This window comes from Cornus florida, unplaced genomic scaffold (genome assembly GCF_030987335.1).
Source record: "Cornus florida cultivar Cherokee Brave unplaced genomic scaffold, ASM3098733v1 CherokeeBrave_3.0.0_Hap2_Chr10, whole genome shotgun sequence".
NCBI classification, from domain to species: Eukaryota; Viridiplantae; Streptophyta; class Magnoliopsida; order Cornales; family Cornaceae; genus Cornus; species Cornus florida.
In genome coordinates this window covers 91,537,618-91,555,096 of record NW_026775580.1, presented here as the reverse complement: position 1 = coordinate 91,555,096, position 17,479 = coordinate 91,537,618, and the positions used below count along the sequence as shown (strand labels likewise).

Here is a 17,479-nt window from a genome sequence, read left to right as displayed (position 1 = left end):
TAGGAGTGAGATAGAATTCAAAATGTTTGGAAGCAAATTGAATTTTCGTCATGAACTAGTGGTAGGGAGGCCCATGTCACAAGATTTGTTTTTAATAGGTTAGAGTAATTTTTAAAATTTAAGAAAAGTTCCGTAATTATGACAAATTTTAAAAAAAATTAATATAATTTTTATTCTATAAAAGAAAAGGAAAAAAAAATATTATTTTATAAAATTTGGTATCCAAAACAAAACAAGAGAAGTGTCATTGACCACAAACGATAATACTTGGGTCCAACCCAGATTGGATTGAATGAAGTTCATCCAACCTGGGTACGTGGCCCAATCACATTACAGCACGCCGCTGCAATTAATATAAAATTAAAATGGATATTATCCATGAATTTCCGGTATAACCCGTTTATCATTTCATCATCAATCTTTCCTCCTCTCAAGTCCTTCACCTTCGGTTGCCTTAGATCCGATTCTCGTTTGGTGGCTGTTGGCGAAGAAGTAACCGGAGTTGAGGTCGGTGGTGTAGTCCAGTGTCGCCGAGGTGGCCTAAGAAGAGCATGGAGAGGATAAATCGAGTGGTGTTGGAGACCGAGTTGACTCGGCAGAGCCATGGCCGAGTCCGAAAATCCCGGCAGGTAGACGACAAGATAAGAGAGAACAGTCGCCCACTTCACAGCGCAGAGAATGGAGAGGTTGACAAAGACCTCGTTGCCCGGAGAAGAAGCGGGGCGTGTGCGCGTGACGGCGACTGGCCTGCGAAGTTCAGTCCGGCGATGAATCAAGCATGGCTGATAGTTACATGGATGCTCCTCGAACTGCCGTCGCCTTTTTGCTCCTCGAACTGTAGCCGACGGCAAGCTCGAGCTCTACAAATCTCAGGCTTTGGGGAAAGAAAATGGAGGCTGGGGCAGTCACGGTGCTCTAAATTGATGATTGGGGTTGCGAATTGGTGGTTTGGGGCTGCTGTTTGGTTGCTTGATTTGGTTGTTGGAGTTTGAATTTGGGTGTTGATTACCATGGGTGGCTGAATTTTGTGTTTGCAGGCCAACTTTGTGATTGGGTGGTTCTTGTTTTGGGGATTGAAGATGCAGCAAGCCAAAAAAACGATGAGTTTGACGTGGAGAGTTCTGGAAATTGGGGATGGAGAGTAAGAACGGGTTATACCCGGGAATTGATGGGTAATATTCATTTTAATTTTATATTAAGTAACCACGTGTGATTGGGCCACGTGTCCAGTTCGGATAAACTTCATCCGGACCGGAAGTCTTTCGTTACCCAGAACTCAAAGGAAGTCTGTCTAATTTACCCATATGTACACCCACACGATAATTTACCCCGTGTATATAGATATACATATGTGTGTATGTGTATATATATATACATATGCACACACACGATATGGTAATAGACTAATAGGTACCGATATCTCATCGCTTAGGTACCGATATCTCATCGCTTCAGGGTACAGCCGTTCTAGATAGAGATAACCAAAAACCCTCACTCTCTCATACCTCACGGCCTGCCACCGAAGCCGGCTTCGTCAACCTCACTGACCACCCACTGGTTTTACGGCCTACGGTCAGTTCTCTCTCTTTTTCTTTTTTTCTTCAAAGTTAAAGATCCATTGCTGTGTGTGGTATAACCAAAGTACAACTTAGTGAACTTGCTGCGTGTGGTATACATAAAGTAAAACTCAGTGAACTTACTCTGTGGGTGGACACTGACAGTGGCTGTATATATATTATATGTCTAAAGGGCGTATAGATTTACACCAATTTATTACTTGAGAAATGGGTAAATCTTTATTTTTCAGATATTTGTGTTTGATTATGATCTAAGGGTTCAATTAGAACAGAATATACATCCGATCTTATGAAATTCCTTTATCTTTTACACAGATTTAATGATTCTGATCTCATAAAATTACTTTAACAGAACACATATCATTTATATATTTCCTTTATTTTTACAGTAGTTCACTTATCATTTAAGCTCACAGAACGCATACTTGATCATTCATTTTGATTATATGTTAGTGTATCAGTAAATTCAAACTTAAATGGGGTGGGGCAGTGAAACTTAAATGGGACGGTGAGAGGAGGGTTTTGCTAAACAGGTTTGGTGGGGAGACTTAAACGGGAGGGGGAAGGTACTCCTGTCCCCTTTGCCATCCCTATGTACGTTGTAATTAATCAAGAAGAAGAAAGGTTGTAATGATAATCACGAAGAAAGGTAGTAGTAAGAGCACACTCTCTATTAGTTTCACTTGTTAATAACCAACTAATTACCGATCAAATATCTAAATTTCACTGAGGTCACTTAGCTTTCCATAGTATATATAGCTAGGGGTGCAAATTGGGTGGGCCCAATTCGGACAAACTCGAGCCTAGTTCCAAAGTTTTTGGGCAGGCTGTTTAACTTGCAATTTGGTCCGAGCTTGGTTTGAAAAGTAATAACCCCATTTCATTTTGATTGGAGCTCGAGTTACTGTGTGGATCAATTCGAAGCCTAACCTGAGGCGATCCTGAACTATATTTAAACCCGACTTATCAACCCTAACAATGAATCGGATATATACTGCAAAGCTGACCTCCCCTCCTTGAAGGGGACGATTTCTCCCCCAAATTTTTATGTTGGAAAAAATAACCTCATTAGAGTATGTCAGCTCATAAAAGGTGGCTATTTATTTTATTTCAAAACTTACATCCCCAGCTTCTATCTCACGTGCCTCTCCCCCAAGAGTGATCGACCTTGTGCACCAGGTGGGTTTCTTCGCTCCCACTGCACCACCACCAGCAGATCGAACCTAGTCCCCCACACCCATATCAGTGTCCCCTTTGGTCTCTGATTTCTCTTCGTTGGGCAGTATTCTTTATTTTTTTTCCCAAAATTGTATGATTGTTGTGCTGAAATTTCATGAGCACCACTGCCACCAGATCAAAACTAGTCCGCCACACCCATATCGGCGTTCCTTTGGTCTCTGATATCTCTTCGTTGGCCTGTATTTGTTTCAATATTTTTTCCGAAATTGTATGATTGTTGTGCAGAAGTTTTATGCCCCTGACTATATTGGATCAATTTGCATTTCATCTCTATTGGAAATATTTGTGCTTTTGGATTCAGATATTCTCTACCTAGTTTGATTTGGTATAGATCTGATTCTAGCAAATACATAGCGTCGGCTTATGTAGCCTTAACAGGCGTGAGTAGTAGGGATTAAGTTTGTCTTGTTTCATATGTTTTGTTTTGTTTTTTTTTTTTTTTTTTTTTTTCCTTCGCAAACTAGGTGGAGTGGGGATTTGAACTCGGGCACACCTGCTCGTGGAGCTGGTTGCTCTATCAACTAGGCCAGTAATGGCCTCTTGTTTCGTATGCGAGCTTTTATGTTTTTTATACACAAGTGCATAAACCCTTTTGTGTATTCGATGAATGTTGGGATTCCAATCGATTATGTTTTTTTTTTTCCTTCTGAAGGTTATTCTGATATTGGAGCGCCTTTTAAGGAGGTCAGAATTCAGAGCAGATACTGTAATTGGGGCAAGGATGTCTGAGGTGTCTACTTAAACTTGAATACATTCACATTCCCTTTTCATGCACTCAGATCCTCACCTATAATCTCCTCTGCTGTGCTGATGGTTTTTCAACACATTACATCTGCTTTTCAACTATGATTTTTCAACTTATTACATCTGTTTCTCAACGCAATAAAAATAAGTAGATGTAAATATGTTGAAAACAGGTGTAATTGTGTTGAAAAACCCTATGGCACCACTACAGCATAGGAGATTACAGCAGAAGATCGGGGCTTACTTTTTCTTACTTATATTAATGTTCGTACATTTATTTTAATGATAAGCGCTATTATCTTATTGTGGTTGTCTTCACGTGTTGATGTTAGTGTTGTTCAAATAATGACAGTTTGGATATGCTCATCTAAAGGAAGAAATTGGTCGTGATGTCATAGAAACATTGACAGAGATTGTTTGGTATGATGACAAACCTTTATTTCTCTCTTTTATGAAGGAGCTATTTCAAAGAGAAGTACCAAAAACAGAAGAAGTTAGAAAGAAGGAATCATTTGATTATCAAGCTAAATATTGCCCACCAATAATTTTGCGTCACATTTGTCAGTTTGGCATAATAGGTTGTGCCATTGCTTTTCTCAGAGGGGAGACTGGTTTCACCGCTGATCTCAATATTCCCTTTAACAATGGATTATATCCATTGCATTTAGCAGCTAATAGTTTATCATATGAAATGATTGCGACATTACTTTGCCATGGAGCTCGGACTGATGTCAGAACCATAGAGGGTGAATTTAGGGGCGACTTGTTTCCTCTCAACGTATCACTTGAAACAGTAAGGTAGAAGACAGATATTATAATATAAAATTATTCTTTCTTATCAAGGTTTAATACATCATTCTTAACTACTTAATTCTTTCCCCTTTTTCTTGATTGGATTTTTAATGTGGTTGATGCAGTTATCATCGATCCTTGATTGATTGGACCCCAAAACAATCTATCTTCAAGTTGATCGTTGTTCTTTGTCTGCCTCAAATGGTTTGTTTAGACAAAATTTATGTGTATTACAAATAGTGTTTACTTTCTATACATTTGAATGGGTTGAGAGGTCTGATCTTTTTTTTTTTTTTTTTCCTTTCTGTTTGTTGCTTATTATGGTTAAATATGGCAGAAGGTACTATTAGAAATTAATAGGTTGCTGGCATGGAACACAAAGGAGGTTGATAAAATATTTAGTCATTATGCTATGGAGGGAGAACTTATTGAGATGGCTACTCTACTGATGGTTGCTCGAGAAAAGTTAATCCCTTTGAGCATGTCAATACGCAAAAGCATCATTGAAGAGATTGTAGGACTAACTGAAGATGAAATCAAATTGATCGGAAGTCACAAGAATGATAAGTTGGTTGAAGAGATTGTAGGACTAACTCAAGATGAAAGCAAGTTGCTCGGAATTAATAAGATTGGTAAGTTGGTTCGGTCGCTTAACGATATTAAGGCAGCGATGACACGGGGAATACTGTTGCTCGAAGTGTTTGAGAAGGCTGGTGTTGCTCTTGAAAAATACAGGCGGTTAATACAAAGTGAAGTAAGTAGTTGTGATCCGTGTTTTTTATGGTTTTTGTGCTTGTTTCTTGCGATTTATTGTAATTCTCATATTGTTTGCAACATGCATAGAATTAAACTTTTTTTCTTTTCTGCCAGAAATTGTGTAGAGATTTATTTGGTTATGATATTTATACCTATTAAAAATTACACTGACCCATGTGGTTTGCCTCTGTCACCCAGATAGAACTTGGCAATGTTTTTGAAAGTCACACCTCCCGTTAGCTTTTCCACATTAAAAATGTGTGAAATGTCTAAATTGCCCTAATTTTTTAATGCTCTTTTATTAAAAAAAAAATAGAGAAACCAAAAGACCACTTTGCCCCGGTACACACAAATAAATATTGTACTCTGCAAATAAGAACAAAATCTGGAGCAAAAATAATAGAATTTTATTAATTTGAAAAAATTGGAGTACAATCCTCTGTAATATTCTTTACAAAGAATAAGGCTTTCTGATTCGATCTCCTTTATTGGTATTCAAGGGCTATACGAGCTTGATCTTGAATCACCGTGGAATTTGGATGAAGAACGGCACGATTTAATGTGCTTGTTGTTGATCACAGTGGAATTTGATAAAGAACGGCACGATTTGATGTGCTTGTTGCTCTTCGTCTTCAAGTTTGGGTATTGGGAGTGAATGTTGGTAGAGCTTCTGGATTTTTGAGTCTCTCAATTTATGGACCTTCTGGATTTCTGAGGCTCTCAATTTATGGACCTTCTGGATTTCTGAGGCTCTCAATTTCTGGACCCCTTTCCTTCTTCCTTCATGCCTCTATTTATAGGCTTCTTAGATTTATAGGATGATGACATATGTCCTTTTCTGATAAGGACAAAATTATAACCGGGCCGGTCATATTATGATAATTATCCTTAAAAATAATTATTCCAAATATATTTTATTAAGAATAATTATCCTTTTCATTTAATCATCTGGGTCGGACTAATTAAATAATTTAAGGGGACCAAGCTTGGGCCAATTAAATAACTTAATTAAACATTAAACCTATATTTGATGGGTCAATTTGTCAAAACCAAAGTCCATTAAAATTTTAGTGTTTACAAATTGCCTCCACTTCGAGTCCCATGTTTGATAGGACTTGTCTCTTTTTTCAAGTGAGACTTGAAATATCCAACTTGGTCTTTGAATTATAAAAGGCTTTCCTATCTAACTTTGGATTATAATTTTACTTTCCCATTTGATCTGAGTTATACAAATCCCAGTACAAATAGAAGATATTTTAATATCTATATATACCTATCCATGCTGTAGGGTTAGACATCAATTCCAAAGCCTCTGAAGACTTGTTAGATTGTGGCCTCTGCTCGAACAAATAATTAGTACGATTTTTCTCTCTTTTTTTTTTTTTTTTTTTTTTTCTCCTTTTTTTTTCAAGCATTTTTTTTTCTCTCTCTCTCTCTCTCTCTCTCTTTTTATTTTATTTTTTTTTCACGCATTTTTTTTTTCCTTTTTTCCTTTTTTTACGCTTTTTTTTTTCACCTTTTTTTTTTTTTTTTTCTTTTTTTTTTCAACGGCTTGATTGGGTATAGCAACTTGATTTGTCAACTGTAGCAGAAATGGAATTCCTCTTTTTAGACAACACCGATGGAGTCTTCAAATTTGTTGTCACAATATGGTGGTATTCAAGTGTTTTACAAAGCAAAAGATGACTATCTTAGAAAACGAAAGTAGTCAAAGAGGCCAAGGAACCACATTAAGTGTATCTGACTCACTTCTCAGTCCCAATGCCATTCAAATGCCTGATCCTGAAAATGAACATTGTTCTTTTCATTGGACACGCATTCAATTGCCTGATACTGACAATGAACATTGTTCATCTCTTTAGACATGCATTCAATTATTTGATTCTGACAATGAACATTGTTCATCTCATTGGACACGCAAGGCTACATGCGAACCCACCAACTTTGGTCTTGATCAGATTAACGAAGAATCCATTGGACTTGATATTAAATTCTTAACTTCATTGGGCATGCAAAGCCACTTCTTCCTTTCAGCAATACCTCGAGCAAATTTTTTTTCTTGAACAACAGCTTAATGGAAAGGCAAAGATCTTTTTCCTTTGCAATGACATTTTGCCGACGGATCAACCTTTCAACAATACCTTAGCGGCGAGCATAATTTTTTTTTTCTTCAGCGACACTTCAGTGGAAAGCAAAATTTCTCTTTCATCAATACTTCGGCGGGGAGCAAAATTTTTCTAGGCAGCTACAGTCTGGCGACAAACCAATTTATTTCTTCGCAGCTACACTTTGCCGGATCAAAATTTCTTTTGTAGCTACAATTATGGCGATAGACCAAAATTCTTCTTTTCAACTACACGTTGGTGGCGGGCCAAATTTCTTCCTTGCAGGTATAATTTGGCGACGGACTAAAATTTTCTTTGCAGCTATACTTTGGTGGCGTGCCAAGTTGACAGGTGCGACGAGCACTTTTGATATCGCATGATGAGTGACAACATCTTGATAGCGAGCCAAGTTGAAAATTTATGACGAGCGACAACAATATTTTGACAGTAAGCCAAGTTGATTAATTGTGACTAGTCCTTTTGATATCTCGTGACGAGCACACTTTTCCATTTTGCAACTTTGAGGAGTTTTTTTTTTTTTGGTGGAATGCACTTGGAACAGGCCTTCAAGATGCCTACGTACCTTGAACAGGGATCAAGTTATCACGTAGTTCAATTTTTTTCCGAAAAAAATTTATACTCGTGTCAAACAGTTTTTTTTTTTTTTTTTTTTTTGGGAGAGTTTTAACTTGTATCAAGGAGTTCTTGATTTTTTTTTCAGTTAGACAGTTTATACTGGTGTCAAGGAGTTCTTGATTTTTTTCTTAAGGTAGACAGTTTAAACTCGTGTCAAGGAGTGTCATTTTGTTTTTTTGGGAGACAGTTTAAACTCGTATCAAGAAGTTCTTGATTTTTTTCCAGGTAGACAGTTTAAACTCGTATCAAGGAATGTAATTTTTTTTTTTTTTTTGGGTGACTGTTTAAACTCGTATCTAGGAGTTCTTGATTTTTTTTTAGGTAGACAGTTTATACTTGTGTCAAGGAGTTTTTGATTTTTTTTTTTGTTCTAGGTAGACAGTTTAAACACTTGTCAAAGGAGTGTCATCAACAGTTTAGGCTCGTATCTGGGAGTACTTCAACTTTAATTGTTCTTAAACTTTGCAAGAATAAGACAACAATCCAAGCTTATACTGGAGGGCACGGACTATCTCGTCGTCACTTTGAGAATTTTCTTCTTAGTTTCTTTGACTTAATGCCCCCTGTGATTTTGCACTTTTGGTTGAAGTTATTGTTGTAGTATGGTGCGTTTCTTGATGCAAGTCTTTCGAGATGATGCTTATAATGAAAGATGGATCTATTTCGTCATTCGAGTTAAGAAGTATATTGTCTTCTTCTTCGGACTCACTTTTCTCATCTTCTTGAAGGTTGTTGGATATATCAGGAACATCTTCTCTAGCACTATGATTTTCTATGCTAACCTCTATGTCATGGGCTCTAGTAACAAGCTCTTCAAATGTGCGAGGCTTAATCCCTTGTAGGATGTAAAGAAGCTCCCAGCGCATGCCTTGCATACATGCTTCAACTGCAGAAATTTCAGATAAACAATCCTTGCAGTCAAGACTTGGAGCTCGCCAACGGTTGATGTAGTTAACTACGAGTTCACCCTTCATCTGTTTTGTGTTTGTAAGCTCCAGCATATTTACAGTACGACAAGTGCTATAGAAACGGTTGAGAAATTCTCGTTCCATCTGCTCCCAACTATCAATACCTCCAGCTTTGAGGTCTGTGCACAAATCAAATGCATTCCTTTTGAGGAAACGAACGAATTGTTTGACATGGAGATCTCCGTCTGTACCAGCATTACTACAAGTTTCTATAAAATGTGCGACATGTTGCTTGGGATTGCCTTTTCCGTCAAACTGTTGAAGTTTTGGAGGTTAATATCCAACTGGCATTTTTAAGATGTCAATTCTTTCTGTGCAAGGCATGCGAGCACTTTGAGGGACGCCACTGTATTGTTCTCTTATGTAATTCATTATCATGTCTTGAAGTTGTTGGACAGAAAGTGAGGTGACGGAGGCAGCTTCAATTGTTGGATTGGCGGACATGTCATTTTTATTGTCAATTAGAGTGATCTCTGGCATGGAATTAGAATGAGGAATTCGACATTTGCTTGACTCAGTATTGTCGTCACGCAATTTTAACTTTTTTTGTCAGCGAGACAATTTTCAGATCTTGCTCCTTAAGAAAGTGTTGTAATCTTTCAATTGCACTGGCCATACTCGTCAATTGCTCTTCATACGAGGTAGTACTCATCATCATGACTAGCATAGTGATGGAGTCAGAAAAAATCTTTGGCCTTAGGTGGACCAGCCTTGAACTTGAACTTGTGACTGGAGCAACCTTTGAGGTTGTAGGAACCTTCCTCCTTGCCCCCAGCGAGGTGAAGGCAGTATGAGTTTGAGTTGTTACTCTGGCAGATTTGGCGGAATTGATTCTCATTGCATCGTGCTGTCTTTTGGCAGGAACAGATGCTTTGATCATGCTCCACATCATTGAACTTGCATAGATGTTTGTACCACTTGACGAAGTTGCAACCTTCCTGCCACCTTTTGTGGTGGTAATGATGTTGTCCGTTACGACTGCGATGTCCTTGGGGGTATTCTTGCTCTTCGTCTGAATCTTGTTGGAAGTCATAGAGTCTAACGATGAATTTATTGAGGATTTGATGTAGGAGAAAGAGATGAGAGGCAGAGGATGTCCCACCGAGCGTGCCAAAAATTTGTATACACAAATTTTGTTTTCTGCAAATAAAGAACAAAATAGGGAGCAAAAATAATAGAATTTTATTAATTTGAAAAAATTGGAGTACAATCCTCTGTAATATTCTTTACAAAGAATAAGGTCCTCTAATTCGATCTCCTTTGTTGGTATTCAAGGGCTACACGAGCTTGATCTTGAATCACCGTGGAATTTGGATGAAGAACGGCATGATTTGATGTGCTTGTTGTTGATCACCGTGGAATTGATAAAGAACGGCACAATTTGATGTGCTTGTTGCATTTCGTCTTCAGGTTTGGGTATTGGGAATGAATGTTGACAGAGCTTCTGTATTTCTCTATGGGATTTCGGCACTCTGGATTTCTGAGTCTCTTAATTTATGGATCTTCTGGATTTCTGAGTCTCTGAATTTCTGGACCCTTTTCCTTCTTTCTTCATGCCTCTATTTATAGGCTTCTTGAATAGGATGATGACATGTATTCTTTCCTGATAAGAACAAAATTATAACTGGCCGGGCCGGTCATATTATGATAATTATCCTTAAAAATAATTATTCCAAATATATTTTATTAGGAATAAATATCTTTTTCATTTAATCATCTGCGCCGGACTAATTAAATAATTAAGTGGACCAAGCTTGGGCAATTAAATAACTTAATTAAACATTAAACCCATATTTGATGGGTCAATTTGTCAAAACCACAATCCATTAAAATTTTATTGTCTACAGCCCTTAAAACCAAAAGACCCATTTTTTAATGCTTTTCTCACATTTTCAGCTTACCCCACTACCGACCATTTCCACCACCACCCACCATCGCCACCCACCACCACCTGCCCCTTCTTTTTCTCTCTCCCCACTCACCACCGCAACCTTCACCCCACTACCACCATTAAAACAAGCTTCGCATCAATCACGTACCAACCCAAACCCCAACTCAGTTGAGTCCAACTCGTCCGCCATTGAAGCTTTGCTCAACCTCGAAACCGAGGCAGACAAAAACACCCCTATAAACCTCAGTTAGGTCTCTCTCTCCTCCACCACCGCAAACACCCCTATACACCTTAGTTAGGTCTCTCTCTCCTCCACCACCACAATCACCCCTATACACCTTAGTTAGGTCTCTCTCTCCTCCACCACCACAATCAGCTGTCACCATCCCTCTATACACATTTCAATTGGGACACTCTCTCCTCCACCCTTCCTCTCTCTCTCACTCTCTTTTTCAATTGTCCACCTCCACCACTCCAACCGCCCACCTCCATCACTCCCTTTGCCATACTCCACCACACTAACCACCCAACCACTACACACCTTTGAAACCCTAGCCTATACCACTATTGACAACTCAATTACTTAGAATCTGTGATGTGGCCTGAGTTTGGTTCTGGGGTCGCAACTATACCCTGTTTAGTACCCTCTTGTAGCCCGATACATAATGAGCGTTTAGGGTTTGGAGTGGGATATAGATAGACACTGAAAATCGTAGAACATAGAGCGAGAGCTAGGGTTTGGGGGTTGAGACTTGAACCTACCAGATTTTTGCATAGTGAATACTTTCGCCGGAACTTCATCGTGGATGTAGGCTTTGGCGAGCCACATCTACCGTATTTCATGATTATTGCTTGGTTGTGATTGGTTTATGGTTTTGATGGTGAAGATGGCGTCAATTTTTGGAGAATTTTCGTTTCTTTCGTGTTTTGGTTGTGATTGGTTCAAGGTTTTGATGGTGAAGATGGTGTCATTTTGAGAGAACTTTTTGTTTCTTGATAAGGGAAGGCATAGGGAGGTTTTAGAGAAGGTGTTTGGTGGAATGAAATTGATGAAATTGCATGACTTGCCTTCATTGGTTCATTAGTTATTTGTTTTGTCAGTGAAGGGGTTATATGGGGCCATCTTGAATGGTGAAGACTTCAATTGGGGGTGATTGAGGGTGGTCTGGACCTTGATGGTTCGACCATGGAGTAGTGGTTGCAGAGGATTGCAATGCATGTGTTTTAGAGAGAGAAGGAAGAGAAGAAAGAAGAGGTGGTGGGTGGGGGTGGGGGTGGGGGTGGGGGTGGGGGTGGGGGTGGTGGTGGTGGCAGCATTGTGGGTAGGTGGTTGAGATGAAGAGGTTATTTTGGACATTTAAAATTAGTTAGAATGGGTTAATTGGTAATTTTACTATTCAAAATGTCACTTCACAAGTAAAAGGGCATTCAGGTCATTTTACCATGTGCCAGAGCGTCCATGGAGTGTCTTTGTTTAATGGAGCGAACCTGAGGAGGTGTCACTATGAAAGAACTGGGTGTCAAAGAGGCAAACCACAGGGGTGTTGTGAATGCTAGTTGTTTTTCCTTTTGAATGAAAATGGTCGTCTTTCAACTCGTATTACTACCAGTTTCCTCATGTTTTAAGTTTTGACCCAACACTTCCACAAAGTTACTCCCTTAATGTTTTCTTATAGATGCCAAAAGAAAAGGTGGCCAACGACATTAAGGCGCTGCTTGAGAGAGCTGGGTTTGTTATAAACGACAAAGATGTTGATTTAAGTGACATTGACTGGTTTGGCACCTAATTACTTTGTTCAGTTGATCAGTGAAAATTTTGTATCTTCTTATCTCTCTTTCTTTAGGTTATTTGATTGTGAAAAAGCTTTAGTATTCTAATGCATGTTTATTTTTTCGTGACATTAAAATGCTGTAGTGAAAGTGAAAGTATCAAAGAGGCAACGGAAGAATTAGGTGATTGGTTGATTTCCACTTCAAGTGACTCATGCTTCAAAGGAATTTTCCAGAAAAAATCCATTAAACTAGGCTGATTTTGTTATGTTTTTGTTTTACACAGAAGAGAGTTTAACATTGAGGTCTTATTCAAAGGATCTCTGCATGCCACCTCCCTCACTGTCTAACAGTTTTTCCAAGGAAAAGGTAAGAGACATAGACAGTAGTTTTTCCTTGCTGATGTTTTTCTCATTAGGGATGGTAAATTCTTGCTTCACATATTTTGAAGTATAAATTTTAATCTTTTGGTGTGCTGTTAAGAATTATATTCATGAATACTTGAGCAACTCATATCTCTCCCATCCACTTATCATTCCTCCCGACCTAGCAAACACGCATTTTTGGTGTTTCTCGTATCCGAGGATGATGCTACTATATTATCAGCTTTTTTATGTGTCATTTGAGGATCACCTACGTGTGGTTGGTTATATGATGCATTGATTCTACCTACATAGGATCTTAGCACTGGAGGTTTGGAAAACGAGGGTGATGATCTCGTGGGTTATCTTTTTCTTACCTATTCCCAAAAACTATGGTTGGGTTGATAGGAAAAATTCCAAATGTTTTTGCTGCCTCTCTCTACTCTTCTTCTTCCCTCTATTCATCTTATATTGCATTACTCTCTTTCTTCCCGTATGTTCAGTTGGGTTTTGGAAGTGTCTTATGTGGCGATTTGCGTAGTCCTGACTATTCCAGGCTCTCATTACAATATTATTGAATCTACTCTTTACTTTCATACTTTTACGTACATTTCTGCATCCTCTATTATATCCCTTTTTTTTAGTCAATCAAAGCATGAAGCTTTCAAGGCTAGAGGTGCATTTTACATAATCTCAGATTTGGTCTTCTGTCTATTAAGAGCTGTTCCACGATATTCTCCACAATTTTTTATTTATACCCCAAAAAATTGTTCTTAATAATCTGAATCTAGGTAACCTTAGGGTTGCATTACTTCATTAGTGCAGAAAAGTTTTTGTATCTACAATCTAGCAATCGATCACTTCCCAAACCAAGCTAATTCTGACCCCTTTCATCTATAAACCATATACATGTTCCTCTACCTTTCAGAGCGATGGTTCTATATGATTTTGTTGATAAAAGAACACCATAAAATTATTTGTGGGTAGCATATTACGAAGTCTACTAAGTCAGCCAACATCATGAGTTCAATATTGATAGGTCTTTAAATGCGTCATCCCACCACGGGAAATCAAACGAAATGCTTGCGTTTTTAGAGGCAAGATCTCCTCCCTGAACCATGTTTTGGACCAAATCTGTTCCTCCATCATAGAGAGGCTCATGGGTGGGTTTTTGAAAGATTCACCCCATTCTTGTCGCGTTTTGCTCAGCTGGGGTCTCTCCCCCTCCTCCTGCCATCCTCCAAGGAAGCCTCTTGACTTGAGGTCAGCTTGAGAATTGTTACTGGGCTTGGGTTTGTTTTGGGCTTTTTTTGTATCCTATTCCCATTTGTAAGTGATGGTTTCTAATTGGGCCTGGTCTCTCACTTAGAGATCTTATCCGGTGGACTTGTCCACTTTTTACATTTTATTGTTTTATACAATTTGCTTGAAATTCTGGAAAAAATATATATATAACTTCTACAATTAGCAAATTTCTTTGGCTATATATGAGCACCAAACGTCGTGTGTTTTGTTTTCCTTCCAACCTCATTTAATCCAAAGGTTCTATGTGTGATAGCCTATTGACGACAATTCAATGTCAAACATTAAATGAGTAAGACTCACTTTTAGAGAAATTTGTGTACCCTCGTGTACTTGTAATTCTTGTTTCATTAAATGTATTTTTTTTTCTTTTTCTTTTTTGGGATAAAGAAGTAGCAAATCGGGGATGTTGAGGATGTCTTTCTTCCATTTTTCTTTATTTCAACAATATTACCAATTAAGTCCTTACAACAGTAAAATGCCAAACATTCAATGAGTTGAGACTCACTTTTAGAGAAACATTGGTACCTTGGTATGTGTACTTGTTTGTTTCATTAATTTTTTTTTTTTTTTTCTTGGATAAAGTAACAAAGCGGGAATGTTGATCAACATTAAAAGTGTGCCTGGTATCCAAAAAAGCCCCAGGCTTATCAAGGCTCAGTTAAGAGTGCTTCGACCTACTAAAGGCCAAGCCCAAGGCCAAGGCCAAGGCCAAGCCCAAGCCCAAGCCCTCAAACTCACGCATTTTACGTCCTTTATTTAATGACCATTAAATTAAAATGTTTTGTATAATATCACGATCATATTTAATGGATCATATAGTTCGACTTTATGATATATTTGACAGATTCATAGATTTATGGTTGACTTATTACATTAATTGCATTCATTTTGATTCTAAATAAACATGATTATATATGTTTAATGTTTACTTGATCATAGCTTTTTTATTGTTTTACGTTTGTAATCACATCTAATTTACTAAATGTATAAGCCTAAGAAATGATTTATGCAACATCAATTTACCGGGTCCTCTTAGTTTGATAGGTTAAAAATCCCATTTTTAGAGAATTATTATTTTGATATGATTTATGCACATCATTGAAATGTTGGAAAGATTTCTTTATCTTGATATTGATTAGTATGTGTTGCATGGTTCAATAATCTGTTAAAAAATTAATCTTTAATATGCATCATTATCATACATGCCCCTTTGATCAGTCTCTTGCCTTGTATTGTGTCTTGCACTTGGGCTCCAGGAGACCGCTTTAGTGTATGCCTCGAGCCTTAACTAGTAAGCTTTTTGTGTATTTTTTAACAGAGTTCAGTCACATGTAAAACTAGAAGAACATTCATCGAATATGGGCCCCTTGTTTTTATGCCTTCGTCACGGTCATACGTTACATTCCCGCTCATGGATAAAAAAAAGACGCTTACTATTCCTATAGGTTTTAGATATTTGAGAACTGTTAGACCCCCAGCAATGAGAGTATCTGCGGCATATCTTCTATCAAGAAATCAGTTTGCCTCCTTGGCATTAGCAATCAAGAAGAGGTTAACTTGCATATGATTGGCAAATAAGGTACTGATTGCTTTTCCTGCCTTCTGAATTTTTTTCTATTTCATTTCAAATTTATTCCTTGAGTTTCATTTGTTGATCAATATTGTATGATCGACAACTCAACTTTGGCATAACCTCCTGCCCTATCTTCAGCTTTTACAAATAATTACTTCTACAATATGTTTTGATTTTGATTTGATTAGTGTGCATATGGAATTTTTGGTGATTGAATTATTACCTGTTTGGATTGGATCTTTATGGATAATGAAAATTATACTGTCTTACTGTAGTCAATGGACTCATGATTGCACTGGGGGTTGACTTGGCCACTGTTTGAATTGTAAATGGAAGCTGTTATAAGGGCACTAAAGGCCGTGCATTTTCTTAAGAAGCAAAGCTGGGAGGCTTATGCAAGTGACAAATAAAATACAGAAGATCCTTCTTCTACTCATGATGCCGTGTTTTATAGTTGTTATTTTATTATTTATTTGAGTTCTAATCTCTCAACTTTGGCTGAGAGGAAGCCTTAGTAAGTTAGTCTTGTAACTCTATGTTTTCAATTGTTAAATTTGTTTGATGTTCATACTAACTCAATAAAATATTTAAACAATTTTAAATGCATGTTCCGGTTTGTTAATTTCATGTACTTAACCGAAGACTAAAATTGATTGTATTTGGAGTCTAGCATAAAGGTTACTTGTATATGATCATGAATTAGTAATTTTCATTGGACTATTTGAGAAATAAAATAATAAATTATGACATTTTATGCCCAAGGATGAATAATTAAAATTTATTTATTTTTCTTCAATTAATTATTTATGATTTATGACGCAGATAATAAATAGGAGGAACAAATTCTGACATTTTATGTACTAAAAAGTAATAAATTATGACATTTTATGCCTAACTGAGGATGAATAATTGAAATTTATGTATTTTTTCTTCAATTAATTATTTATGATTTATGACCACGATAATAAATAGGAGGAACAAATTCTGACATTTTATTCTAAAAAATAATAAATTATGACATTTTATGCCTTTTCATATCTTTTTATTAATTGTATTGTTACTTTAGCTTGAATCACTCAATTTTTGGTAGAATTTGTTAAGTATTAATTTTAGAATTAGGATGTCCCAATATTATCATACAATTTATTATCACACCCGTAAAGCGCACGTGCAATGTTAGTGGAGTGTAATATAATTCAAAAAAAAAAAAAGTAAGGAAAATACAATATTGTAGTTAATAATATTTTAATTTTTTTTAATAAGATTATATAATTATATATTTGATTAGTACCCTAAATTGTATTAAAATAAAAATCTATTATTAATATTTATTTTGACAAATTAAGGAGTGTCAATGTTTACAATAGTAAGGGTATAAGCTTAAAAATGGAATTAGTGTGAGTTTATTATAGGTTTAAATCATTTGGGTTTGCGTATGCCTATTAAGAATCCTATTGTATTACCAACGGGCCTAGTAGTATTGGCCCTTACTTTTCAGAGGAATGTCAAGAATTCTAGCCTCCAAAGAGGCATCTAGGGGTGCACACAGTCCGGTTTGGACCAGATTGATTGTATTTTGAGACTAAACTATTTATAACGGTTCCACTATTTTGAACCAAACCAAACCAAACTGCGAAAAATCGGTTCGGCTCGGTTCGGTTTGTCGGTTTCGGTAGATTTTCTTTTTATTTTATTTTAATTTAAAGGGGGCAAAGTTTTTTTTTTTTTTCCTAAAAAATCAACCAACATTGATATAATACG

At 37.1% G+C, this 17,479-nt stretch overlaps 1 protein-coding gene across 5 annotated transcripts; it reads left to right on the top strand.

The window, feature by feature from the left end:
- The first annotated feature begins 438 nt into the window (after positions 1 to 438).
- LOC132280189 (uncharacterized) lies at positions 439 to 16,340 on the top strand. Of its 5 annotated transcripts, none has more exons than XM_059782341.1 (11): positions 1,251 to 1,572; positions 3,281 to 3,363; positions 3,469 to 3,546; positions 3,913 to 4,358; positions 4,478 to 4,556; positions 4,690 to 5,106; positions 12,385 to 12,482; positions 12,624 to 12,661; positions 12,768 to 12,847; positions 15,464 to 15,724; positions 15,994 to 16,340. In XM_059782341.1, the coding sequence occupies exons 2-10, from the start codon at positions 3,349 to 3,351 to the stop codon at positions 15,710 to 15,712; spliced, it is 1,500 nt and encodes a 499-aa protein (XP_059638324.1). In that variant the 5' UTR covers positions 1,251 to 1,572; positions 3,281 to 3,348; the 3' UTR covers positions 15,713 to 15,724; positions 15,994 to 16,340. The 5 variants fall into 5 exon arrangements, with proteins under 5 accessions (XP_059638327.1, XP_059638326.1, XP_059638324.1 ...); XM_059782340.1 differs by having other exon boundaries at positions 1,253 to 1,572; positions 12,765 to 12,847; XM_059782344.1 differs by lacking the exon at positions 15,464 to 15,724 and having other exon boundaries at positions 439 to 1,572; positions 12,765 to 12,847.
- The last annotated feature ends 1,139 nt before the right edge of the window (positions 16,341 to 17,479 follow it).